This window comes from Sabethes cyaneus, chromosome 3 (assembly GCF_943734655.1).
Source record: "Sabethes cyaneus chromosome 3, idSabCyanKW18_F2, whole genome shotgun sequence".
NCBI classification, from domain to species: Eukaryota; Metazoa; Arthropoda; class Insecta; order Diptera; family Culicidae; genus Sabethes; species Sabethes cyaneus.
The window spans coordinates 168,386,473-168,414,426 of NC_071355.1; the positions used below are offsets into that span (position 1 = coordinate 168,386,473).

At 38.6% G+C, this 27,954-nt stretch overlaps 1 protein-coding gene across 3 annotated transcripts; it reads right to left on the reverse strand.

Moving 5' to 3' along the window:
* Positions 1-1,488: 1,488 nt before the first annotated feature.
* On the reverse strand, positions 1,489-27,683 carry LOC128741533 (facilitated trehalose transporter Tret1-2 homolog). 3 transcript variants are annotated; one of them, XM_053837416.1, is made up of 5 exons: positions 27,265-27,683; positions 10,980-11,275; positions 10,459-10,650; positions 10,136-10,284; positions 1,489-2,723 (listed from the first exon to the last, which is right to left on the reverse strand). In XM_053837416.1, the coding sequence occupies exons 2-5, from the start codon at positions 11,260-11,262 to the stop codon at positions 1,788-1,790; spliced, it is 1,560 nt and encodes a 519-aa protein (XP_053693391.1). In that variant the 5' UTR covers positions 11,263-11,275; positions 27,265-27,683; the 3' UTR covers positions 1,489-1,787. The 3 variants fall into 3 exon arrangements, with proteins under 3 accessions (XP_053693391.1, XP_053693390.1, XP_053693389.1); XM_053837415.1 differs by lacking the exon at positions 27,265-27,683 and adding an exon at positions 17,826-17,962; XM_053837414.1 differs by lacking the exon at positions 27,265-27,683 and adding an exon at positions 11,362-11,542.
* Between the last annotated feature and the right edge of the window lie 271 nt (positions 27,684-27,954).

The window sequence follows — 27,954 nt, forward strand, 5'->3', positions numbered from 1 at the left end:
AGACGCTTCGATCAAGCAGCATACAAAACACGAATAAGTCCTCTACGGACTCGAGACTATAATTTAGCTTACGGAAGACATACGTACACTTAATACTTGCGGACTATTGTCGGCGAAGTACAAACGGATAGCGGAGAGTAGAGTAGCCATGTGAACCACGAGTTGCAGGTACTATTTGAAGAGATTCCCATCGTACACCTGGCGTAAGCTGGGAGACTACGGTGGGCTGGCCACGTTGAAAGGATGCTGGACGACTGTGTAGTGAAATCCGTTCTCTTCAAGAACCCCACCGGCATGGCATCAGAAATAGAGGGGCTAGCGTACCACACGGCTCAATCAGGTTAAAGCCGACTTGTATGTGTCGAGACGCTGAACGAATTGGAGACGAGTAATCCAGGACCATGTACAGTATAGAGAAATTCTTGATACATAAGCTTCCCAAGGTTCTATGCTGGTAAGAGTAAGAAGTAAGAATCATTTCAGTCAGAAATATCCATTCATACAGGCAGGCGGCCAATTGCGTTCTAAGCCGAACATCAAACAAATCTAAAATGTTCAACCGAGTACTTACACAAAAACTATAGATATTCAAATATATGGACATAAATGGTCTAGAGATGTGTTCAATCACATCAAAAAGTTGTTCTATCTTAATCAACTTATATTGAGTTCCTGGTCAATATGAACCTGATTAAAACGAAAGTGCTGGACATGCCGTAAAGGCTGCCGGACGTTCATGCGACGATAACTGTTCTCTTTAAAAACTTACCGACGCCAGGAACAAAGTCACTTACGACTTCTGGAAAATTGACGGAAAGTGCCCAAAATTGAGTTGAATGGAGCCGACTGCTTGAAACTCCCTGTGTCACAGCGGCTCTAAGCTAACGACAACGACGACGATAGAGCTGATCCGGGTTGCCTTATCAACTCATAGACCTGGATCCCTTCTGTGGCATATCTGCTCCTGTCCTGGAAATGTAATTGATGGAAGTATGGGAATGTACGATAGTATAATCAAACTGGAACAACGCATTCGTTGCTAGGTAGTCGAGACGGTTTGTCATTTCAAATATTTCAATGACTTGCACAACTCTGGAACTATCAAAGAAAGATCTTATCTAGCATATATCCAGGTCTTCTAATGGAACGAAGTCATATTGAGTATAAAGATTCAGAATACCTGTTATATCAATATGCGGCCATTTTCAATACCTACAAGACTAAAACTTTTTGAAAAAAGGTTGATAGAAACATTAAACATTTGGTAAACAACTTCCAGCACAGCAATTTCAATAATCAAACAACAATGATTACTTCTAATAGTGGAGCCTTTTACTTCCCGTTCGATAAAATGGTGTAACGTAATAAATTACGGAATTACGGCATTACGGGAAATTCGCAAATATTCTTTAGTTTGCAATATTAAAACTGCAAAAAATAACAAAGACATTGCATATATTTCTATATGAGATATTCGTTTTATTCCTAATATTGATTCGTATGGCAGCACTGTGCAGTGTACACATCATATTAAGCGAGCGTATAACTACGTGTCTATCTAGTCTAGAATGGCTTCTACGGGCTCATGTGAAATTACGTACAATTCGCCATAAACTACTGCGGAAGCAGATACTACTCGATCGCGTTTAAAAATGTCTAACACCTTAAAACTATACGCATTCTGTTTCTCCGTTTGTTTTCAAAAACGCGCTTACATCGTAAGTGTTATTCTGGGTTTGTATCACAGTTGTTTTTTTGATTGTTAAAGTGTGGCGATCTGGCTAATCTCATACTTTTACTTCAACGCTTTGTTTCAGTTCTATCTCACCATCGTTGGTCTTTTTTCCGCGGAAGTAGCTCTCAATTTCGTCCAAAGTTCGTCCCTTGGTTTCCGGTAAGAAGAAATACACGAATCCAATACCGATAACAGAAATGATTCCAAAGAAAAGGAACACGTTCTCGCTACCCAAAATGTGCACCATCGAAGGATATACTTTGATAATGATGAAGGACATGGTGTATCCCACAAAAATGGTTAATCCAGCTACGAAACCACGCACTTTGGTAGGATACATTTCCGCAATCATAGCAAAAGGCAGTGTCAAAAATCCAAGCGTAGCACAGAAAATAAACGCCACCAGAAGGAATGTCGGGATCCAGTATAGGTCCGTTCCAGCTACCGGGTATACAGTGCAAGCTGCCAGACCAAACATACAAGTTGCCATTCCAAAACCGGAGAATAACGCTGGTGGACGTCTGCCGTAGTGGTCGGATATGAAACTCATCAAAATGGTCGTAACAACACGCGTAAGACCAACAAATACTGCACTCAGGAACGGATCAATGTGAACACCGGCCTCAATGGAAAATCGCGCCGCGTATACGATAATAACGAAAATACCGGTGAATTGTTGAAAGAAGAAAAATGTACACATGATGGTGAGCGGTTTGTACACTTCCGGCCGCTGCAGCATAACCCATTTCGATTTGCTCGTCTGATTCGCCCGGAAACGAGCGATGTTATCTGCCAGGATGTCCAGTTCTCGATGAATTTGTGGATTTTCATTTTCCTTAATAGCGCGAACCTTTTTCAGTGACTTCTCGGCCTTGGGAAGTTTGTTCTTAGCAACCAACCAACTGGGTGACTCCGGTATCGGGATGACGGACAGCAACGAAACAAGAGTGAAGACACCACAGATGATGCACACTAAACGCCAATTATCCTGAAAGAAAGCAGAATAGTTTTGAATTAGTGAAACAAGTTTTCCATAGATTATCATAGTTCACAATCAATGCTAGCTTTAATATTTATTACAACTATATTTAAGTTTTTACCCGAGTTCAATACAATACATCGGCTTATATATCAACTAACATTTAAATTGATATCAAATAAATGTTGATTGACAAAACAGCTATTACAATTTCGATCAACTTTTCAGCGAAGTTTCATAATGGGTACATTTTGTCTATTGCATATATGCAAAACAATCGAGAAAATTCCAAGCCCGAAAAGATCCTCCTTATCGCAAATCGAGCTTGATGTTAATGAGAGCTAACCGACCAATTCCGACAACCAAAAAGCCATGACCACGGGTGACATTAAACAAATTACTTACGATGCATTTTGAATGATTAAGTATGTCCAGACCACAAGTTAATCTTCTAGAATACTCAAACTCAAATACTCAACAGCTTTTTCACGAAATAATACTCTGAAGGACACTTAAAGCGAAGATGTAAAAATGGTTGAACTAAAATAACTGTAATTTTCTAAAACAATACCTCAAAAGACGTAACGACTTTAACGAATAGGGTGCTGCATGTGTTGATCTACGGCGGGTCTTCGTCTACTTTCCAGACATATAGACAAGAAACCAGCATTATAACCAATTTTGAATATTGATATTGATATTTATGCATTTTCTCTTCGCTATCGAGGAAAAGAATATGTTAGAAAATTACTATTTTTCGCTATTTGTTCAAAAAATAGAAGTCCTCCTGATTTTTCTACCAGTTTTGAGCATGACGAAGAGAATCTGCTGATCACTCGGAGTAACTACTTGAAATTTTGAGCTGTGATTCAAACTATTTCCACTTTTTGTATAGAAGTTGGGTAGCTCTTGCACACGGCTCAAAGAATACATGCATAGATTTTTGTAAATAATTGTTGTTTGTCCATAATAAACGAAGGAAATCTTGCTTATGACGAAGTGAATTTTCGTATAACGAACTCCCGCTGCCCCGCTGGAGTATAAAAAGTTGTTCCACTGAGAAATTTAAGTTCCGAAATATTTTTTCGAGTTTAATGGGTATACATGTGCAGGCCAGATGTATCAGAAGTCTGGTGTAAAAAACATGAGTACCTACTTGCGGATTAGTTCTTATAAAAACTCGCAATAGAGTATGGATCGTGTTTACGTATGACGAACAGGGTCCGTAATCCTACTACGAAGTCATACTATTTCGTGCAGTATGATGCTCCAATCTTAACATTTAGAACTGCAAACATAAAGCATAACGGCATTTTCCCAAAATTGAAAGTTTAACTATCAGTATTCTTTCAAGAAATGTGCGATATTTTGTAGAAATTTCACAATAATTCGATTTCACGATTAACAATACCGCTACTAAAGACTTAACCGTTTATTCTCCTAGTGGAATACCATTCCAAGATTCCAAGTCTAAAGAGGATTCAAGCTGACTCAGACATCACCTTTGAGTCATTTTTGTTTGCGAAACAGTCAGGAATAGACCTTGCTAACTTTTATTAATTAAGACCTTGGTACGAAAGTTGGTATTTTCTTGCTAATTGTAGTTCACAATTAATACGCTTCGATAGATTTTTTTGGTCCGGGATGACGAAACGCGTTAATAGAAATGCTAAAAATTGCGTTAAGCGTCATTTTTGCTTGAAATGATGTCTCATGTGAAGTTAAAGACCTGTTGATTCATAAATTAACGTGAAAACAACGGTAATTTCACTGAATTTTCATTCTGTGTTTAAAGTAATGCCGATTATCTCAAACTAATATCTCGGCGGCTAACAGAGAACTCGAGTTTACCTTCAACATTATTAATAAGTTCTAGAACCTTTGTAAATACCATTGGACTGCGGATTCCGAAAAAAAAATTCATGATCTTCGCATGCAAGCCTGGAGCAATCCATTAGATCCAACGAAAAACGTCAAATACCGATGACCACTTAATTGCATTACAATAATAAATAGAGACGAACTTGTTAGACAGGTACCGTACCTGTCCACCAATTGAGAGGCTGGTTGGCCACATTAGGGCATATTCACCAAAGGGTTTGCTTTACTTCTACCATAAAGAAAACACTCATTTATCATGGATTATAAGTAAATGTTGTAAATATGATGAAAGGTGTATACAGCCAGAATTCGTTAATTGGGCCAAGACTATCGAGTCGTGTTCGTTAATTGGGCTGACTGACAGTTTCCTGAGGGGTATGCAAATTATTTTTGTCTCTGATTTTGAAAACTTTCGTGACTCGGAACTCGGAACGGACTCGGACTACATATTGCAAACCTGGTTAAGTTTAAAATTGGAGTAAGTAAACATTTCGGTCTGCTGTCTTTCATTCAAGTATGATGCTCAGCAATCGACTGTTGATATGACTAATTTGTTTTTAAACAAACAAGAGCCGTATCGTCGGGAAGAACAGCTACGAAACGCAAATATACCACATGGCCTCTTGCTAAAAAGTTAGACGTAATCCGTGACGTTGAATCCAGCTGATTATCCCATGAGCAACAATAAATATGATTCATTTTGACAGTGAATTTTGACATTTCCGCCCAACTAGCGAACGCCCAATTAACGAACCGCCCAATTCGCGAATCTTTGCTGTACAAACAATGATTATTGACCAAATAGTCGGAAAATTGTGATTTTCGGCCAAAATTGTTCTTTACTAAGTAGATTTAGTAACATAGATAATTTGTTAAAAATATATTTAAAATATTGGAGACTTGGTAAAAATATGACCATTTTAAAACTACTTGTTTTCGAAAATCGTTGATTCGAAACTTTTCGCAAACTTTTAAATCGTGTTTCGATACAATCCACTTAAGGCTTTAAGCCACACTGTAAGAAACTTCAACGACAAAAGTTGTCTTTTTTTTCAAAACAAAAATATTTTTTTATGAGTGGCGTACAACGTAGCTCACTGATTTTCAAATTATTTTTATTTCATTTTTAACCAGGCTAAGGTATCAGTTTCAAAACGATATGCAACAATAATATTTACGCCCGCGATAACTATTTAATTTTTTCACTTTTTTAAAATGACCTCTTTTTTCAACTTTTGATATAGGCATCTTTAACGGATAGTTTCAACATGATGTTTTTTTGACGTAGGAGTATGTCTTTGTTTACTATACTGGGACTGGGTAACACTTTGTTAAAACGAAAATAGAAGTGTAACGTTTGAATGAAAGATTTCAAAAGCTAATAACTACTAAACTACTGAACGAAACTGAACAATTTATATGTCCTTGGATAGATAAAATGACCAGCAATTTTTAGGGGATAAGAGAGCAATTTTAAGGGGGTGTAAGAGGGGGGCTCCTATACAAATGAAACACAAATTTCCTCAAAACTCAAGAACTAATCAAGCAAATGGAACCAAATTTGGCATGTGGGGGTTTCAGAAGACAGGATTAATTTTCTATGGTGTACTGAGACCTCTTCTTCTTCTAAGAGGGGAGGGGGGGGGGTCCCGTACAAATGAAATACAAATTTCCTCAAACTCTAGAACTAATCAAGCAAATGGAACCAAATTTGGAATGCAGGGGTTTCAGAAGGCAAGAATTTTTTCTATGGTAAATTAAAACCCCTCCCCTCTTTAGGAGGGAGGGGGCATACAAATAATATTCAAATTTCCTCATAACTCGAGAACTATTCGAGCACAAGGAACCAAAATTGGCTTGTGGGGGTTTTTGAAGGTAAGATATTTTTCTATGATGCACTGAGACCCCTTCTTCTTGTAAGAAGGGGGGCTCCCATTCAAATGAAATACAAATTTCCTCATAACTCTAGAACTAATCAAGTAAATGAAACCAAATTTGGCATGTGGGGGTTTTAGAAGGCACGAATTTTTACTATGGTATAATGAGACCCATCCGTCTTTTAACAGGGGGGGATTTTTCTACGGTAGATTAGCACCTTTGCTTTCTTTAAGAAGGGGAGATCTCATACAAATGAAATACAAATTTCTTCATAACTCGAGAACTAATCAAGCAAATGGCACCAACTTTGGCGTGTGGGGTTTTTTGGAGGCATGAATTTATTTTGAATTTATTTATTTTATGATGCTTTGAGACCCCTCACTCACCCGTGTGGTAAGAGGATAATTCATTACCATTTCAACCTTTATGATGCACACAAGTAATTTTTAAAAGAAATTTCTATGTCTTAAAGGTTGCAGGCATTGTACTTATGAACCCCCGTCCACGTATTTTCAAGGCCACCATTGCATTAAATGAAGAATTGTATCTGAATATTCCGCTCTTCTCTTTTAAACATTCACTTGAACCAGTGATGGCCAAACTGCGGCCTGCGGGCCGCATGCAGCCCTTTGTGTTGATTCGTGCGGCCCGCGGACAGATTCGAGGGATGGCAGACTTGTGAATAATTTTTTTGATGACACAGAGGTCACTCAGTTCAGTCGTAGTACCTCGTGCGTATTGTAGATTTGATTACTTTCCAGTTTAAATCTTGTGGTGATTCCTAAATATCGGTTTTTGCTGGCGCCTATTTGACATTTTAGTATGCGCAAGGATGGCGGCCCGCGTACTCATGGGGTGATCTGATTTGGCCCGCACCACGCCGATGCCTGGGCACCACTGACTTAAACAATGGCAGACACAGAGTCTTATAAACATACTCATGCCAGAAATGCAGTTTACATTAGTCTTTGATCTAATGATCTGATATAGTCCTACGTCACCCATTCGTACAACCCTTAGGGCTGTATACCTTGTAGTTTTTCTACTAAAGTTTTATTTGCCAATTATAAAAATGTAGACAATTTACAATAAAATCACATTCAAGCATGTGCTAAAATATGAAATTTCGACAAATTTCGGTCGCTACTTATGTGGATTGGTTGGAAAAGCCGTGCTAATTTACATTATATGTAACGAGTATCAAAATGGTAATATTCTACATGCTTATAACTCAGTAAATCCTTAGTAGATTATATAGATAGATAAGATTCTAGCCATAGAACATATGAGAACATAAGGCTTGTTCGCGAACAAGACGAAGAGGAGCACAGCGAGCTAGGTTGCAAGACCAGGTGAGGCGAGATCTAACGAGCACTGGGTGCCCGTGGAAAACACCAGACAAATAAAAACAGGAAACACCAGAAAAAGTTGAGAAGGATTTTATGCAAATTTCAGTAACTCCAGCGATGCCCAAATAATAACGGGAAAAGCCCTGGGTTATCGCAGTGACAGAAGTATTAAAGAGTGTTTCACAAGCTAAATATAGTACCGTCATCCGGGGATACTTGCAACACCAGGGTTACTTGCAACACTTCTGCGCATCGCGCTTTTGACAGCTCTAACGCATTTGTTTGTTAACATAACCATTTGCACCCAATGCTATTTTAAAGAAGAGACGTTTACCTATTGTTTAGTTAGGTTTAATCCATTACATAATTGTTTTGCTTGTTTTTATACGATTGGAAAATAATTTCACTTTCAGAGCAGAAAAAATGGATGTGCAAAGTTGCGTCAGTTCATTGACATGGAATTATTTTTTATTGTTTGGTTCCTGTACACAATAAGTGCATCATATAAGCTAACAAATAGCAACTTTGAGCTTTGTTTATATTTTAAACTTGGAGAAGAAACAATGAATTCGTGTTGTTACTTCCAATATGGCGCGGCTTGCAGCACTTGTTGAAAGGAAAATTATCGTAATAGACAGTATGTACAAAGTAAGTTTGCATCTGTACGATGTTATTTTGTCTACCACCATCACCAGAAAAATTAAAATTGTGAAAAATTCCACGTGCCTTGAAGCGGCAATTTGGAGTTCGCCGACATGCTGCATTTTCACCGAATATCTTTAAAAAGGCGATAGACGAAATTGGGAAAGAATAAACGCCTCCAGTATCTCTTGTTTTACTATAAATACATTCAAAATATCTAAAAATAGTCATTCGCGGTTTGAAATCAGATATAAAATCATAAGAAACGCAAAATCAGAAAAGTGTTGCAAGTAACCCCGTTCACTGGGTAACTTGTAACACCCCTATTTTCAGTTCATTCTACAGATTCATTTAGTTTATATTTTTTCTCATAATCATAAATCAAAAGTACTGACCACTATACAAGTTTTGGCTACTTACACTTGGACCTAAACGATATACTTCGAAAGTTATACTAAGTCAAAGTTCAAAAGTGTTGCAAGTATCCCCGGATGACGGTACCTGTGGATGGATTAACAAAATTGATCCCTACTGCTGTTTGTAACCACGAAATTAAAAGAGATTTCGAAGCCTGCTCACACTGACACGAAAATTCATATGGAACTGTCAACGTGTGCGCGATAATAATAGCAAAAATATGGTAGCTGGAATTTTTCTAAAGTCAACATCAAAAATGTTCGACATACGTCATTGAATGCCCGGAGCATACGTTGAAAACGTTTCGTTAGCCGTAGTAATTCCGGTGATAAAGCATTGCTTCCATCGCTTCCATAGACGTGTTACGAAGATGGAACTTCTTCCACAAGTGCTGGTCAGTTCACAATTCTCTGAAGTAGGTCAACAATCCTCCGTTGGTTGTTGCAAATAACCGACCGAGAATCCAGAATAAGCAGTTAGCACCGGTTTGGAACAGTAAGGAAGATTGATAAGATAGTTGCATGACAAATTGCGTAAATCTAAGTATATAAACTTCTCCCGGAATTATTCGATTGCGAGGGTTTGCGTTATCTGGTACGGGTAACACACGTACTCCAGGATGCTGTACTCCAACGAGTAATACTGTGTTTAAAATGTGTGACTGTCTATCAAACCGAACACGTGATGACGAATGAACCGTATTTTATAGAGTATTTTTACCCGCTCCAATCCATCATGTTTTAAATTAATCCGACGTGTGCTATATGTTATTGCATAATAACAGTTCTGGAAGTTTAATTACATGACCTTAGTAATTTTTTCGTACTTTCGATCTGGACTAAAAATTATTGATCACTATCTAACAATAGAAAACGTAAATTTTATTTTGAGTATCAGCACCATATAAACAGTCACCCAGATTTGTCAAAAAGTAAGGTTGTCGTGTAATGATACCTTGCTAAATTGTTTCTTCCGAATAACTCCAACTCACATACAAAGAAATACACATAAACATTTCAGTTCATGGTGGATCCTCAAAATTCTTAGTAGTCTTGGGTCAAAATTGTAGGAGTGCTCGATCTCCTAATTCGATAAAAATATTTGTCATGATAAAAATCCAACACTATCCGTTCTTGACATAATCACACTACGACTCAAAAAATTGGCAAAAGTTGAATCCATAATAATCGTTGATATTCTGGAACACTAAACTACTAAACGAAACCCCACTTAATCTACTAATTGCAAACCTACCTTGAAAATATATCCTAACGTGTAAATGAACAGCATACCGACGCCGGTGCATAGAGCCGTCAGAAGCGTGAGTCGACCTCGTAAATTGGGGTGGGATATTTCCGCAGCATAAACCGAAGCTGGCGAACTAGAAAGGCCAATGGCAATTCCTACGGTTGAGAGAAAAAAACAATACGATAAGGTCTGATTAGTATACCTTGAGATTACGTATAAAACCTTCAATAGAGATTAGTTGTATGGGACGAGTTTTTTAGATTAAAAGCTCACACTACAGATATGGCATCTTAAGTTTTCTCTTTCATTACGAGCCAATTGATACTTACCGATAATAACTCGGGCAACCATCAGCTGTACAAACAGTAGCACCGAGTCCGTCGTACTTGCCAGTGCCATTATAGCCCAGGAGATGATGGATATGACATTGATGAAGTAGAGTGTTTTCTTACGACCGACTTTGTCCAGCAAGAAGCCCGCCAATAGGCCACCGAATGGGCACATGATGGACGTAACTGAAGCTGAAGAAGAGAAAAAACGAGAAAAATGTCACGTTATCAGTTAAAAGCAAACATGCTATTCATAGTCCACAGCAGATCTAATCCATACGATGCCATCAATCACAGCGCGTTTCGATTGCCCTGCTATTGAAGCAGTATTGCTGGGCAATTACTGTCAAGGATGATATCATTGACGGAGTGCAACCAACTCAAAAAGTAGAAATACTGAATGGAATTATTACGAGGAATAATGCAATCCACAGACGGTATTTTATTTACTACAAGCACCGCGAGATTATCTGCACTCAATATAGATACTGCAAATCAATACACAAAGGAAACTCGCTTACCGAACCAGGAGGCCTCACTTTCCGAGAGGGTAACCGAGGTCGTTGAGTTGGTGAGCTCAATCATGGCGATGGACGGAAATCCAAGACCCATTCCCGACGAGATTATGGTGATGTTGGCCACGATGGCCATCGTGATCTGCATAAAGGCTGCCTTCCGTGTCAATCGGTTCGGATCCAGCTCGGGGCCGGAGCTAAGGCTCTCCATGCTGGCTCGGAGGGGTTTCTCATCCTGGGGCTTTGCTTTCTGGGCGGAAGATTCGCTCTCATTGTTCGAGTTGGCCATTGCCGCTGAAGGGCTGTGGAGCGATAAGAAAAAGGAACAGAAAAAATCGATAAATTATTTTGTGGGAAAATTTCGTTGATGGTTCCAGAAAATATTTACTTCGTATTTGTCGTTTCTGTTTCTGTCTGCATTTTCAGTTCAATTTTTACTGTTACTGTTTACTGCTATTGAAACTCGTACTTTGTCCTACGATCGTCGATGCACAAATGATGACAATTTAAATTGCACGTAATTTTATATTTTCTGCTTCTAGTAGACCTCATGGGGGCTTTATCTCGACTGTAAACTATAGCTATCTAACCTTTCGTTAACCTTAATGATCATAAAAATGAGTGGCTCTGGTATAGGGGACATAACAGTATCATCAATAAATTATTGATAATTCTTACCAGATGACGGCAATCAATCTACTTTACTTAACCCAAATAATTTTGTACGGCACTGCAAGAGCTATTGGAAACTGTACTTGCAATTGGATCGGCATTTAAAAATCTTGTCCCACGTTATCAATAAGAACTGAACTAACAGCTATGCATTTGTTGCTGTTGAAAATCATAGCTAACAGATTTGGGTGGGTGGCTGGATATGAAAATGAAACGGGTCGCTTCCGGCGTTATTTGGTTTTGAGCAAATTTGGGGCAGTTCATACTTAACAATTCGCGCTGTCGATTACGACTAACTTGTAATAAATTATCCCTGTTTTTTACAATATCAAATTCAGGTACTAGAATGTGCAATGTTTCAAAGACTTTATTTGGGCTATCCAAATATAATCATAAATATGGCGCTTGTAAAAATGACAAATTAACCGGCAAATGTTTTCTAAAAACAACAGGTTGCATCATTTACGCGTGAGTAGAAAAACATCGCAACGTCAGCCAGGAGAAGCACCAAACTCATGAAAAAATTACGCCAACGTCGGTCGGTTCAACGATTATCCGTTGGCGTTAACCGTCCCTATCAACCGTAGAACCAGACCATTGCCAGCGGGTACCGGCTTGAGCCGGTTTGACGAAGTCACACAACAGAAGTAGAATCAGTACGTCACTGAGTGACTGGATCAAGCAGTAGCAAACAGTTGACTATGTACTGAGCTGTCCTTCTTGTCTTACTTGAGTGCTCAGTTCAACATACGCATATGAAAAAAATTCACATCATCATCAGCACACACTCGTTGTTTCCAAGCCGATAGCTGAATATATTAGCCGGCTTCCTCTGGGGAGACGCTCCCTCGTTCTGGCAGTGGCGGTATAAACATTAACTGCGTCAATTTGCGAGCCTTGATCCGAAAATGATCGCGTGTCACTTGATGGCCGCCGGCCATCCAGGAAAAAGAAGAAAGATGCTCTATTTGGGAACATTATCAGGAGCGAAACGAAAATGGTGTTCAATTAGACCAAGTCCAAGTGAGTCCAAGTATAGAGGATCACAGCCGAGAAGCGCTAACAAGCACAAAAGGGATAAACGGTCGTGTGGTGTGTGGCGCTCGGACAGCCAACGTTAACTGATTTTATCCATCATTCGCGTGCAGCATCGTACATCGAGTATCACATTGACCCACAGACAGTGCCTCGGTCTCATGAGAGCAGATGCAGGACCATCATTATTATTAACGATGGACCCGATAATTGGAACGCGTCGCTTGTAGCAGAACCAATTGGTACAAATTGATATAAGAGAGATACGATTCAATTTATGTACGCAGCTTTTTTACTATGTTTTGCCGGGTCGTATAGCGCAGAATGATAAAAATAAATTTGTCAGAGTGTCAAGTAAACCAATTGATGCGAGAAATTTTTATCATGATTGTGCATGGAAAATGATACAGAAACGAGGATATTCGGTCAAGATCTCGTTCAGAAATGTGAGACGGAGCATTAGAGGATTGTACAATTTTTGCATGCGTTAAATTAGCATAGCTATAAACAAAGATAAATCAAAATAAAATCAATTCGAAAGACAATATTCCTTCTTGGTCTATTTTTCCTTGTCACCAGCGGGACAAGCGAAAGTATCTACAAAAAATAATTACGGTGGAGGAAAATTACAAAAGAAAGTTGCAGAAACAATTTTCTTATTCTGAGCAATTTTTAATTCAGTACGGAGTTTACTACAAATAAAATGTTTGCAATTGACGCCATTAATTTGGATAGCTAATTTAATTTATACACTTATACACTAAATTTTCACATAAAATCAGCCGAAAATGAATCATAGCAAGTATTGAAAATCTACGACAGCAAATAATCAAATTTTGTTATTAATTTACTCTTGAACTTTGCTCGGGTCTGCTTCCAGTCGGTCGGAAAATGTTTGCTTATTTCAAACATAGATCAATTTAATATCCTGTCCGCTGAAAAAAATATGCGCTGACATCATTCAATATATTACCTAATAAATCCGCATACTGTTAGAATTTTTTTTAAAGGCGAACATGATCACATGGTGTCAAGAAAACTTATAAGTTAAAGCACACTAACGAGTGAAAGACGAAAACCAGTCGACTTGTACAATTTGTTAGCCTCTTTTCGGTATCTGATACGTAGAACGTAGCTACTGGTAGCCACACACAAAAACCATCCGTGTTTTATTCTACTTAACCCATCGAGGGTAAATCTGGCGATTTCGGCAATACGTTAAGACTTTTAACTCATCCCAGGTAAAAGTTATAACTACGCAGCTCAATTCAATTTTTCTATACTCGATTATCGATATCGAACAAGCGCAATGTTGTGCCATCTTACTACAACACATAGTAGTTCAGTCAGTTCTGCGGGGCTGGGATTTGAACACGGGTCCTAACTGGGCATTTGTTGAAAAAGCTTTGGAAAAACTCCAAACTGATAAACGTGTCAACGATTCGATGTTTTGCCTTTCTACTATATAAATATACAGAATAAACGTTCTTATACGTTCACCTTAAAAGACGAATATTGAAAGGAGGCCCAGCAGGTCGAGTGTCCGGTACCTACCGTCGTGACCGGTATCGACGCGTCGATCTGGGCGATCAATTTCGATCGAATGCAAAATTGTGCTGATTTGACTTTTAAGTGTTCTTTTTAAACAAATCATTATATCTTGTAACTAGCAAGAGACAGATAGTTTCTATATTTAGCAAAGGTACTCATTTTAATGTGTTCTACAATTTTTGTGAAGAAAACATTTTAGGACGTTAATTTGATTTAAAAAAAAATCAAAAATTTGTATCACCCGCTAGGTGAATAATAGTGTAAAAAAACGCGCTATATTTTATTGCTAAACTTCTCTAAAGACAGCATCGTTGAAAAATTCTGCATTGTTACGCAATAGCAAATGACCGTATTTTTGTGGATCTAGGAGAGAATCAGGCAAAATGGACCGTTTGTGAATTGATCACGGTATGAAACCGATAACTTTACTCTCCTGTTGTTTTCAAATAAATTGGTGCTATTCAAGTTTATTCCTCGGCCTATGAGCTAGTTTTAATCGTTTTAATTAGGTTTTACTATGTATTTAGGGGTGAATTGGGCAAAATGGACTATTCTTGCATTTCACACAGTGTGGAATGGATGAGATTTGATTCTGATGTGTTGACAACATTTGGAAGCTATTAGAGTTCATTTAACGGGCGTCAAATAAGTTTTTATACTGTTTAATTAGCTTTTAGCACTCTACTCTACAATTGCCGGTTTTCAAGTTATTTAAATTTTTCTTTATTGTAAACTTTAAGGGGATATTTCTTGAGTAGTAGCAGAATGTACCTAAAAATAAAAAATAGGAAAACTTATCCATTTGAGGATAATAGGGCAAAATGGACGTCTTTCCAAGGTCTGCACAAGATGCTACTAACACCAAGCGATTCATTGCATTTTTTTACATAATAATACATGTCTAAAGGGTGCCCCACATCAAATTGCACCACGAAAGAAACGCGGGTATTATCTCTTAAAAATTTGGGTAGAAGTAGTTTAGAGTGTATTGGTCACATTGTATTTTTATCGCGGTCAGTTTTTTGAAAATTGGAAAAAATGGCGTCACCTGAAAAGCAGCGTCGCGAATTTATTTTGGGCAAGCACCTGGAAAATCCTCAACTCTCTTATCATGAATGATGAGACTTACGTCAAGGCGAACTTCCGGCAGCTTACGAGGCTACTGTACTTGACGGCCCAGCACAAGTTTGATGTTCCGGAGGAAGTAAGGATGCAAAAACTTTCAAATTTTGCCAAGAAATAAATGATTTGGCAAGCGATCTGCTCATGTGGTAAACGGAGTGCACCGTTCGTGACTACCGGAACTGTAAACGAGCAGATCTACCTCAAGGAGTGTCTACAGTCTGACTACAGTCTTCTGACCTGATCTAGGTTCGTGCCATTGTTTAAAAGATGTCATGGAATGATACGAAGCCAGCAGGGTCACTTTCGTACTCAAGGACATGAACTCTTCAACGCACCGGAACTAAGGCCCATCGAAAAATATTAGGCTATTATTAAGCAGACACTACGAAAGCATCCCAAGAAGGTCAAATCTGAGGAAGACATGAAGAAAAAGTGGGTTTCCGTACAAATAAAGTTGCAGCCAGGTTGTGCGAAACTTTTTGAGTAGAGCTAAGCGTAAGGCGCGAGCATACGGTTATGGTATTGAAGTTGAATTAAATAAATATGCCAAAAGCTTACTTATGGGTTATATTTTGTTGTCGGAAAGTTTGAAAAGGATCGGTCGATTAGGTAATTTTCAACAGCGTTTCTTCCGTCGTACAATTTGATGTGGGACACCCTTTAGATTGTGCAGGTCAAATCTTGAGGGACATCGCACCAGGATAAGTAAAGTAAGTATCTTGCAAGATTCCAAACTAGCGGCTTCAATTGATTGGGATTACGAACACATTTTTGCTTATTGTACAATGGGGGGGGAGCCTCCCCATATAGCATAGTCATACGTCATAACGCTGTTTGGTATAACGTTGTTTGGCATAACGACTTTTTGGCATAATTGATAATTTAGACAGATTTTGTTGTTTAGTGCTCTAGTGAAACGAATGGGTATGAAATGGGGAAGGCAAATGAGGAGCGTCCAATATAGCTCTAGCTATCCCGAGCCCCTACCTAGCGCCTCCACGTGACCATACCCGGTAATGCTCTATTGAGTAGCCGAACTAGGAGTGATATTGGGTGGTTTCCGGCTGCCTGCTCTCAAAACCGCGGTTTTGGGCAGACGGCGGAGCCACACGACCTTGCTAATAGGTAAACATAAATAAGGTATTTTAATTATTTTCTTCGTTTTAGCTTATGAATCACCTCTGCTATATAGTGAAAACTTTGGCCAATATGAGTGTTAATACTGCAAATGGATACTAGAAAAAAAATTAAATTAATTATTGGAAGCACTTACGAAAACTCAAAGGACGCAACTCTATTCCATTCGAAGAACTGCTTGTGAGATTGTTCTATCTTTGTCCATATATACGACATTTCATGAATAAACTAGAATCGGGAAGAGGGAGAGACCATCAGAGCACTTGTTTGAAGCGGTGTGCCTAGGGCGAATGAAACAGTCAACTTTCTAGGGTTAATCTTCTAGGGTTATATTATTTCTACTTAGCCGTTTTAAGTGACTCGACGACAAATTTGAACAGTTAAGGTCGAACAAAAATCGATTAATCATTTTCGTTCACAAACAGTATCATTTACCTAAATGAAATAGATATTCGCCTGTCACTCACTATAATTAGCAGTGGTAAAAATCCTTAAAGAATGATCTTTGAAAAAATCCTTCATGGTGTACAGAAAATTCATGCAAGTATTGTGTCTGTTTCCCTTTTATACATTTCGCATCTTGAAGTTTATTTTTAATCTCAAACAAAATGGTTATTTACCCAAGTGGACACACAGTAATTCATAAATTATATCTCTATTATACAGATGATGAATAACAGAATGCAAAAAGAAAACAAAACAAAATCCTGCGTTTTTCACTTCAGCTTCCAGAGCAAACGCCTTTCTTAATAAGAAGTGTGCTGATGTATTACGCGTGAAACAATATAGACCTAACAGTATTCGCGTTAAGATAATGTTTATATTGTCTCCACAACGCCCACAAATATTTATCCAAACCGCAAAAATATGAGCCTTATCTGTTCCGATAACTCGTCAAGTCTGTCAGTGTTTAAGTCATCGTTACGAAGTACAAACCCGGCAATCCGAAACGCAAGCGAGCAGCAGCGTCCGTTGACCGCACATGAGTGAAGGTCACTGTCAAGTTATAATTCGTTTTCCGAAACTGAGTTGGTGCGTAAATTACGAACTAAACGGTAATGAGAATGTCCTTCTGATATTATTGGAATAATTGCCGTAAAAGTTTAACAATGTATGTTACAATAATTGATCAGAATAAAATCCATATTTGGGAATACCGGAAAAATGAATCATGTTTCCAGCGACTGACTGACTGCTCACAACAAAATGAAAACAGTTTCAAAGTAGATTTCACCTCATCTGCGCGACATTAATATAGTGGCACAATAATTAAAAAACTAATAAATTCAAACATTGCTTCACTTAACACTTAATTCACAAGTAGGTACTCACTATTAAACTTCAACAATTGATGCGTCGTAGGCAAATGTAAGCACAACACTCTTCTGTATGATTTTGTTTGGAACTCAAAACATAATGAAACTGTTTAAAATACCGGTGTCACCCGCACAAGCTCGGTTTGTGATGAACAGCTGTTTTCACCAACGCAACGACAGAGCTTCGGTTCTAGCTGGGTCGCGAATAATACAGTTTCTAGCGGATCATCTTCTCTACTCCCGAGTCGTAAACGAAATGAATGATTTTTGTGTTTGATTCTGCGATGCGTTTCTGTTTACACAAATCGCAATCACATCAGTTCACAGAGTACAGTACTCTGAAGAAGTCCTCCGCGTGAAGCACGATAAGGGCGAGGGGAAATCTACGGTTTCATACAAAAAACACGTAGCGCGCATGCCTTCGCAATGTAGGGTAAACCCACCGCAGACGGCACAGTATGAGAAAATGATGGCTCAGCAGATTTGCTCTAGGAATGTCGCAGCTAAGCTGTCCTGATAAGAAAAGTCTCAATCAGGTTTTAAATATTTAGACGTTTTGTCATCGATCATGAGGGGGTCTAAAATTTACAAACCAAATCAGGAACATCAATTCCCGATGAGAACCATCAAAAGACGGAAGATGTCTTTAAGTATACAAGAAAAACTTTGTTCACGTAGTTAATTACGTCCTACGATCGATAAATGTTACAGTAAATATGTCGAATCGAGAAAAAAAATCCAAAGCTGAAGACGAAATCGGAACGAATATGTGGATTGAGTAACTAATTGATTGATTTTTATATTAGAGACTTTTCCTTTAGAGCGATATGGCAACCTACTATTGCAATCTTGGTGACTCACCGAAATATGTTAGATACAAATATATGGTAATTTGTCCGAACAACAGTGATCTTTGTGGCGTCTTTGAGTATTCCGACATACCATGGATAACTTCGGCGTTAGTTGGCATTATATGAGCATACCCAATTTGTTATCGTTATTGGAGTAGAAATGAAAATATCGAATGTTCATTATTTATTCAGATATTATTTGGAGTGTAAATACAAGATTCATTACTCATTTCTAAATTAAAATTGAACCGTTTCTTCTTATTATTTGTTGTTCTCTAATAGCACTACTCAATTAATGTTAAGCCAGTATCCAACTAGCGACAATATTCGAGTGACCGCAAGTCATCCATTGTACCCAATGCAACAAGACAAGAGCATAATCCATCACGACAACAAATATAGAACATGTACGGATGAAACGTTGCGCATAAACATGAATGAATCAAATGTATGTGGTAAGGTCAAAGCAAACGGAAAACATCGCATCACGCATCATTAAATTGTTGCACTGCAACATTATCTTGAGTATGAAAACAAACTGCCAAATCGGCGGACCATTGACGTTCATGTTGTTCAAATTGTTTGAGCACGGTGACCCTCATGCATCCCGACGAAGCTAAGTCGTTTTAGCAAAAAAAAATATTTTCCGGCCTTCTATGAAACCTATTATTAAAAGCCTAATTATAAAAAGCTGACGTACTTTTTCAGTGTTTAATTGCGTTAGTACTAGAGCAAGGACTACATTACAGGCAAAAAGAAGATTTTTACGTTGCATTATGGTGAAGTACCCATTCCTTTGATAGTTGGTAATATTCTAGTAAAAGTAAACAAATGAGTATGAGGTTTGAATTGCCACGACTAAATCAACTAAATAAACAAAATTTTAAATTCGCAAAATTTTCTTGCAGCAAGAAAACATGTCGTACACAGTAAGTGCATGTTTTCTCCCATAAAGCTATTTGTTTATATTCTAATCATAATCTGCCAGCAGCAGTCTACGATATGAGAAAAGCTTGATCATTGCCCTAGGTGAACTGCAGTGATTGTTCTATGTACATGTATTCACTGACACTGCGAAAAAAATTACGCATCGATTTCAAGCCCGGTTGAGAGACGCCAACAGATGTGCATCATCGTCGTCAGGTCGTCACCAATGTCATTGCGCTACTGGTTGGCGGGCGACGAAATAAAATTGAGCTTACAGCAAACGTGACATTGACATTCGCTACTACGCGGGTGTACATCGTATTTATTTCGACACAGCGCGAGGTATTTTCGCACCAGCTATACCACCCATCTGGCGGTAACTCGCCTAAAGCGGTAATCTGTATAGAATAATCCGGGATTTGATACGAAATCGGTAACTCAGTGCTGCGACAATCGAGGACAGGTCGGCTATCAATGAATGCGTCGATGAATTTTGCTGATAAGTACAAATATGTATTCGGTAGCGATTTAGTTTACAGTCGCCAAACAACTGTCTAAGCAAAGTCTCCAATCTATTTGTGATAATTCAGTAAGTTTAGTACCTACATCCGTTTTGCAACGAAAAAACGAACAAATAAAAAACCAGAGGCGTTCCCCTGTTAATAAAATTCGAAATTAGAAGTTCGATCTTATCTATCAGAAATCAGAATATTTACAATGGAAACTACATTACAGAAATTTGCTGATATGTCAACAAACGAATGTCGTTAATTTTTCTAAATCTTTTTACATTCCCAAACCTTGACAGAAAAACAATGTAGTACTAATTTTGCTGTAATGCATTTTTCCGTTATTTTTACTATATTTTCTATAAATTTCCGGCTAATGTTTGCGCTTATACGCCTACGCCATTCTCCGCTATCCATTTGTACTCCACCAAAAATAGTCCGCAATACCTTTCGTTCAAATACGGCAAGTCACGTATGTCTTCCGTAAGCAAAGTTACTGTCTCAAGTCCCTAGAGGACTTCCGGTCTAATTAGCGTTTTGTAGCGTCAGCTTTGTGCGGCGGCGTATACTCCTTAATCAAAGCGTCTAGCGAAGAGAAAAATATGCTTGAATGCGTCGTTGTACCTCCTTACTCGTATTATTGTCGGTGGGGGTCAGAGATCCCAAATATACGAACTCATCAACCACTTCATTCCCGTCAATAGTCACTGTCTGTGGAAGGCGAATGTTGTTTTCTCTGGTGCCAATTCCTACCATATATTTGGTACCTCCGGTTTTAGTCTAGCGTAGATTGCCTACGCCGTCTCAAAGTTTCTAGTAATAATGTTGAGGTTGTTTGCCAAGCCAAGGAGTTGGATACGTTTGCTAACGATCTTTCCACTCGATACCCGCTCGCCAGATCACACCTTCAATAGCAATGTTGAATAACATACAGGACAGTCCAACCCCTTGCCGCAGCCCTCTACGAGATTTGAAGGGACTTGAAAGTTCCCCTGAAACACGCACGTAGCACATCACTCACTTCAGGGTAACTTTGATCAGTCGCGTCAATTTGTCCGAAACCCCCTTCTCGTGCATCATCTGCCATAGCTATTTGCGCTCGACTGTATCGTGTACTTCCCTGAAATTCACGAAAATATGATGAGTGGACACACCGTACTCGCGACATGATGGTCCCAAGATGGTTGCTTCGGAAACTTTCGGTTTTTCTTTATTGACAATTCTCACGGTGTATGAAAATATCGATGAATATTTTATTTATATAAATATCCGAGTCGTTGCGTCTATGTAAAGAGAATGAGAATGCTCCAGCGGAAAACTCTTAAACGCAAAACCTATATAAGCGCCATCGCCGTCGTTGTCGTCAGCAGCATAGAGCTGGGGTGGCTCGTGCCGTTTCAACCAGTTGTCTCCGTTCAACTCGCTCTTGTGCCACTCGCCGCCAATCTCCTAGTCGTTTTAGAAGTCGCAAATCACTTCTGACCTGGTCGAGCCGTCCTTCACGTTGAGCCCCCCTGTTCCTGTAGAAATCTATTTTCGTCGCATTGTTGTCTGGCATCCTTACGACGTGTTTTACCGACTTTCGCCAGATATACGAGGGGAATCTCTCTAAACAGTGCCCGTAGCTCGTGTTTCATACTCCTCCACCACTCTCCGCTTTCAGCTTATACTCCGCAAAATATCGTCCAAAGCACTTTCCGCTCGAACACGGCAAGAGCGCGATGTCCTCCGTGAGCAGCGTAACGTCTTCAGGTCCATTAAGAACTACTGATTTAATAAAGGTTTTTTACATTGTCCGCTTCGCACGGCGGCATATGTTTGTTGATCGTAGAGTTTTGCGAAAGGCAAAGTAGGCCCGATTACCCACTTGAACGCACCGCTAGACCTCCTTACTTGTGTTTTTGACCGTTATCACCAGCGATCCCAAATACACGAAGACACGCATTTGTTTCCTTTGAGTCTCTTCCTTCCCTGCAATTGGTCTTCAACGCATTTATTTTTAGAAGATTGTTTCCACCGTCGCAAAGTTCCTGGCTATGATATCAAAGTCATCTGCAAAGCCTAGGAGTTGGCTACTCTTGGTAAAAATCATGCCTCTCGTTTCGATGGCCGCCCATCAGATCACCCCCACAAGAACGATGTTGAACAGCATGCAAGATAAGCCGTCACCTTGTCTCAATCCTCACCGCGCCACGAGAGTGACTCCGAGATGCGTACGAAACACATCACTGAACAGTCGCATCAGTTTCCTCCGGCAAACCGTGTTCTTGCATTATCTGCCATAGTTGATCTCGATGGACTGTATCGTATGCTGCTTTGAAATCAATAAAGATGTGATGCCTGGGCACGTACTCCCGATATTTGGATGTTGGTTCGTAAAAGTACGATCCGTAGTTGCGCCGTAGTGACTGTCGGTGTAATAAGATCTGCGAGAGTACCTTGTAGGCGACGTTCACCAGCGTTATGTGTGTGTCTCGATAGTTGCAGCAGTCAGGCCTATCACTCTTTTTGTAGATGGGACACTCCTTCCATCCATTCCTCCGGTAGGATTTCCTCCACCCAAATCTTGGAAATAACTCATTGTAGAGCCAGCGTTTCTGGGCCATGTTTATAAAGCTCTGTCGGTAAACGGTCCTTACCAGCGGCTTTGTTGGTTTTCGGCAACCCGATTACTCATTTGATTTCTTTGAGGTCAGGTGCTGGGACATTACTATCTTACATGGCCGCTCCTAGGTAAACTTTCGCTCCGCCTTCTGCCGCTTCGTCGTTGAGGTGTACATCGAAGAACAGATTCCAACTGTCGACCAATTCGTGCTCGTTTGCGATTAGATTTCCTCCTTCGTTCCAACACATGTCAGGTTGCGGTGTGTAGCCCTTATTAGTTTGGTTCACCTTCTCGCAAAACTTGCGCGTGTCATTAGCTCGGAATAGTTGCTTTAATTCTTTACAATCCCTTTTCTCCTTTTGGCGCTTTTTACTCCTTAGGACCATGGTCAACTGGTTCCTTGCTCGTCGGTATTAGGCCAAATTCTCTCTACTATTCTCGCAGCTACAAAGCTGTTGATATTCTTTTTTTTTTTTTGCAAAACGAGAAAAAATAGGAAGGAAAATATTTTTAGGAATATATACACTGGTTTTTTTCCGGTTTTAAAATTCCAATGGTGAAAATTTCGGGAGGGGGCCTGGTCCCCCAGGCACCCCCTCTAGTGACGCCAATGTTTATCTTATGCAAAAAATAATGACACATTCTAGACTACATGTGTATAAAGTTCGGAAAGCATCGAACCAGAATGACTAACAGAACAAGATGGCTAATACTTGCACTAGGAAGTTGTACAGGAAGTAGGGTATGTTGCTGCTTCGTCGTAATTGCCTATTCCCGTCCTATCCAACACAAATTAATGAAAATATCAGCGATTTTTATGACACACAATGCAAAATTAGTTATTCCCTAATATTTTAGTTTGTTGCCTCTCACACGCGATCAATCAAAGTGAGCTGAGATCTATTTAAACGCTTTTTTTCATTAAAGAATTCCTAGCAGCCAAATTTCCAACGTTTTTTCGTGCGACGAAGAAGAAAATTTCAATTTCCGTCATTCGTAAAATGAAAATAACTTACGCAACGCATTGTTAGTATTCTGCCCAATTGGGAAAACTTGCATAACCTTCAGAAATTTTGTAGAATAACATTTGCCATGCTGTCCTACACATTGTAAACATGTAAACATTATTGTGATTTTTAGTTCGGACGATGAAAAATTTTGATGGACGGATTTTAAAACGGTACGACGAATTTTAGATATAAAGTCAGTTGCGTAATTTCAATCAAATGCTTTATTAATCGCTTTTTAGTGAATTCAATGGGCACGGATCGGAAAGTAATTGTGTTTGAGTCAAATCAGCAGCAGAGCTTTTGGAGTATTCATTAATTCCACCAAGTATTCATTAATACGACGGGAATTAGAAATAAACCCTATGTAGCCCACAAAGCCGTGCTGCGTTGTGATGAAAGATGAAACCTACATCAAGTCCGACACCAGACAAATGCCGGAATATGAATACTATGTTGCCGCCTCTAATTTTGCAGTTCCTTATACTCGAAGAATGGGTCTCAACTTGTAAGTATTTTTGGTAGTATTTTGATAACATTTTGTGGCATTTCGAAAAACAGTAATCTTTACAACGTATGAGATGATAGATGTAAGATGAAATTATAGATGTATACTAACCCTTATTGAAATAGGTATCTCACTTCATTATTAAGTCAAGTTAAAAAGCACGCCATACAAAATATATCTGAAATTTACAACCAAGTAAACATTTTCGACCAGATCGGCAATCGATCCGACTAAAACTACCGTTGTGTATGGTTTCCAAACCTTAAAAGTTATAAAAATCTTCTTCAAATGTCTGATAATAAAAACAAAAAAAAAGTTTGTATTAACACATTATTAAGCTTCTAAGAAAAAAGTACACAAAATGCAAAAAGCATTATTTTACAGAAGCGAGGTCTTGTTGCATCGAGTTTGTTCCGCGAGTTACTGAAACACTTAGGTATGTGAATTCTTTACTCTCCACCTTCCCGTTTAATAAGCTAGGTATCAAAATAAGCAACAAAGAACCAAAACTTCAAATTAAAAAACGATGCTGAATAGCGTACAAAACAAGTCAGGTAATTATCCCTGCCCTGCCGGATCTGCCTCCGAAAAATCCATATCAGTATTATTGTGATTTGGAATTGAATGCAAACGCGTAAGTTAATCGGTATTGGCCGCTAAATATGGTAAATCAACGTTTCATCAAAACCCGAAAACTTTTACTTCGGATTGATAACTGAACTGATAATGATTGGTTCACATTGATTGATCGTAAGAAAACAAAAATAAAACAAATAAATAAAATATTAGCCGGATGCCCTCTCTATCATGGTCTGTGACATCTGCTGGTTGGTACTATGCATAATTCTGTGTTTGAAGTCTAAGGTCATTCAGAAACGCTAAGTAACGAAAAGAAATAGTTATGTATAGAGTAATTAAGTTAAATCTAGTCATGCACCCATTAATCCAATAAGTAAAAAATCAATAGCTAATAGGGTGAGGATATTTGCTCATTCGAGCACATCTCCTTAATGCATACCATGCTGCATCAAAATCCGGACGGTACCAATATCCGGACATCTTCACTAATTTATCCTTATTAAGTAATAAAATGTACAAATTATGAGGTGTAGCGGTGTGGATTACTCTGCAAATATATCGTAAGATCGTTTAAACATAGTCAGTGGTTAAGTAGGCTGCGCGAAATAACTTAAATAAATCCAAACGTAACATTGGTGTCGAACAGTGTCTTTTTTCTGCGAGTTTTTTTTAGATTACTAAACAGCAGTGTTTTCGCGATTTAAGGTTTTGGGAGCTTATTATTACAAAGAAACCAACTTTTTAGGCTTAGTATCAACAAAGAAGGTTAGTTTTCAATAATTGAGACGGTGTCATTCATTAATGTGTCGAAATAAAGTGTATTTTTATAAATAATTACGCTGTCCGGAATTAAAACCATGTTTTTAAATCCGGACATGTTTGATTATTGATGGTAACTACCTACTGTTTTTCTTAGAAAATGCGAAAGGACACACTGAACCAGGCAGAAGGTGTGGTAAGAGAAGGAGTCTCGATCCATGGAACCGTCAAAATATTTGGAAATGCAAAATACTTCAAGGCAATTAATGTAGAAGTATTTAATCACTTTCGTTCTCTGGTTAGGTACGTGGGTCAGTGTAGTACTTGACTAAAATCGTACTGTTAATGGCATTAAAAGTAAAAAAAAATGTATAGAGAGATGATTATTTAATACTACAAGTGACAGGTTGTTTACTTATAGGCATACATTTCTTAGACAAAATATGAAAAAGTTTTGCCTGTCCGGAAAATGATTCAAAAGTGTCCGGATATTGATTCACTGAGATGTCAGGTGTCCGGATTTATGAACAAGACAAGCCTGTTTATTTCTCTTATTTTAATGTTTTTATTGGGTTTTCATTGTAAAATTGACGTGTTATTGCGAATTTAAGCTTTATATTTGATTGTAGTACAAAGCAATTACTAGAATGTTGCGAAAGTATTGTTTACTGAGCATATTAAAAATATGACCTGCTTAAGTGTCCGGATATTGATGCAGCATGGTAACATAGAAAGGGAATAACGCAACTGGACTGCCCTGAAAGGTATATTATTTTTCCTGGAAACCGTTGCTGAGGAACAAACAATTGAATCAGCAATTTTTTTCTTTTATTTCGGAGTAGTGAAAACACAGCACGCATGAATCAACAGTAATGCAATAAAACACCGATGAGCGATAAGTGACACTAGCATATGGGTCTACATATGTTATTTTGATTGTTTGTTTAGCTAATATTTGTTATCGTCAGAAAAATTGGGTGCACGTATAATGGTGCTGTTTCGAGACTGCTAAGTGCGCTATGGCTCGACGTCGTTTTTAAAAAATATCCACAATATATGGAATATACTTATTATTGTTACTTAGATAGATGTAGGTCAATTTAAATGAACAACCTTGTACCTTGTGGCACAAAGGCTTTACCACTGTTCAGCAGTGGCATGTGAACTGACTAATGTAATGTTTAATTGAAAAATATGGCCTTGTTTTTTTGAGCTAAAAGCAATACCCCAACGTAGACAATGTTTTCTCTTTTAGCACAAATTTAGCTAGTAAACAAAACATTCATTCTCGGCTGTCGCTCTATTTCTTCATGAGTGACTTGACGAAGAGTTATAGTAAGTATCGTTTCGCGCGTTTTCACCGATCACAGCTGTTGTCTGTGCAAATGTGTAGGTAAACATTTCACCGAAACGAGAATGGAAAATAAGCGCAATGTTAGCTTATTATTATTATTTCAAATTTGTTTGATAAAATTGGGTCAAGCAGTTTGTTACCATTATCAATAAGAAAATTTAATAATTGCCTACACAAAATCTGATGTATATTGGTACTATATATACTTTTCAAAAAACCTATTTGACTTCATAATACAGTAATTGAAAAAGTTGAACAAATGAACCAGAAGCGACAAACATTTCACGCAAAACTCTTCATCCACCCATGAATAAGTTCTAAGAGAATATTATTTATAAACATTTGTCCATACTTACTCAATAATCGTTTGGAGACGTCTGAAAACTAATTTTAGATTCGGCTTTCTCGAAGCGTGCTACCACGATATTAAATCTACGGATCAACAACAAGCAATAAGCTGCTCGAAAAAAAAACACTTAAAACAAGTTTTTCGGCACAAGACTTCACTTTCGCAGTATTAACTGCAAAAAATAACGACTCTCGAGTTGATGATAGAAATATCAATTAGACACGATCGACGTCTCCTTCATGGTCGCTTTAACTGCTGCGGTAGCGAATACTGAATTGGCAACGATAAAACGTGTTACAGCCTTCGGGTTTCACTTTTTAATGACCTAACATCAGAACTTCACAACCCAATTGAATTGAATACGGTTTCAATCACCAGCTGTTCACTAGATTGATTCTCTTATAATACTCTTCAAAGTGTTGCGATTAATCGTAGACGAGAAGTCCTTTTCGTGTCCGACTTGCTAGCGCGGCTTATCGAATACTGAGTCCGTTGACTATCTTGCGAATAAAGTTATAGAATTGTTGGGAGCCGTTTTGGGTTACGCAGACCACATGGATAGGAGGAAGCACGAGCACCAATTCACACCGGCACGCCGCATCGACGACGTTACTGCTGCTACCGTCCCGCCACTCTGCCTTCGACGTCACTGCTGTTGCGGTCAGCCAACAACCTTCAGAGGAGCTGTTTCGCGAGT

What these genes read in the sequence shown, in the direction of transcription:
- LOC128741533 (XM_053837414.1), bottom strand. Translation starts at nt 11,393, where the DNA reads ATGCAGACAGAAACAGAAACGACAAATACGAA. An exon ending in ACAGAAACGACAAATACGAA is followed by an intron (nt 11,276 to 11,361) that starts GTAAATATTTTC and finishes ATCGCTCCACAG; the next exon opens with CCCTTCAGCGGCAATGGCCA. An exon ending in GGTTGCCCGAGTTATTATCG is followed by an intron (nt 10,285 to 10,458) that starts GTAAGTATCAAT and finishes TCTCAACCGTAG; the next exon opens with GAATTGCCATTGGCCTTTCT.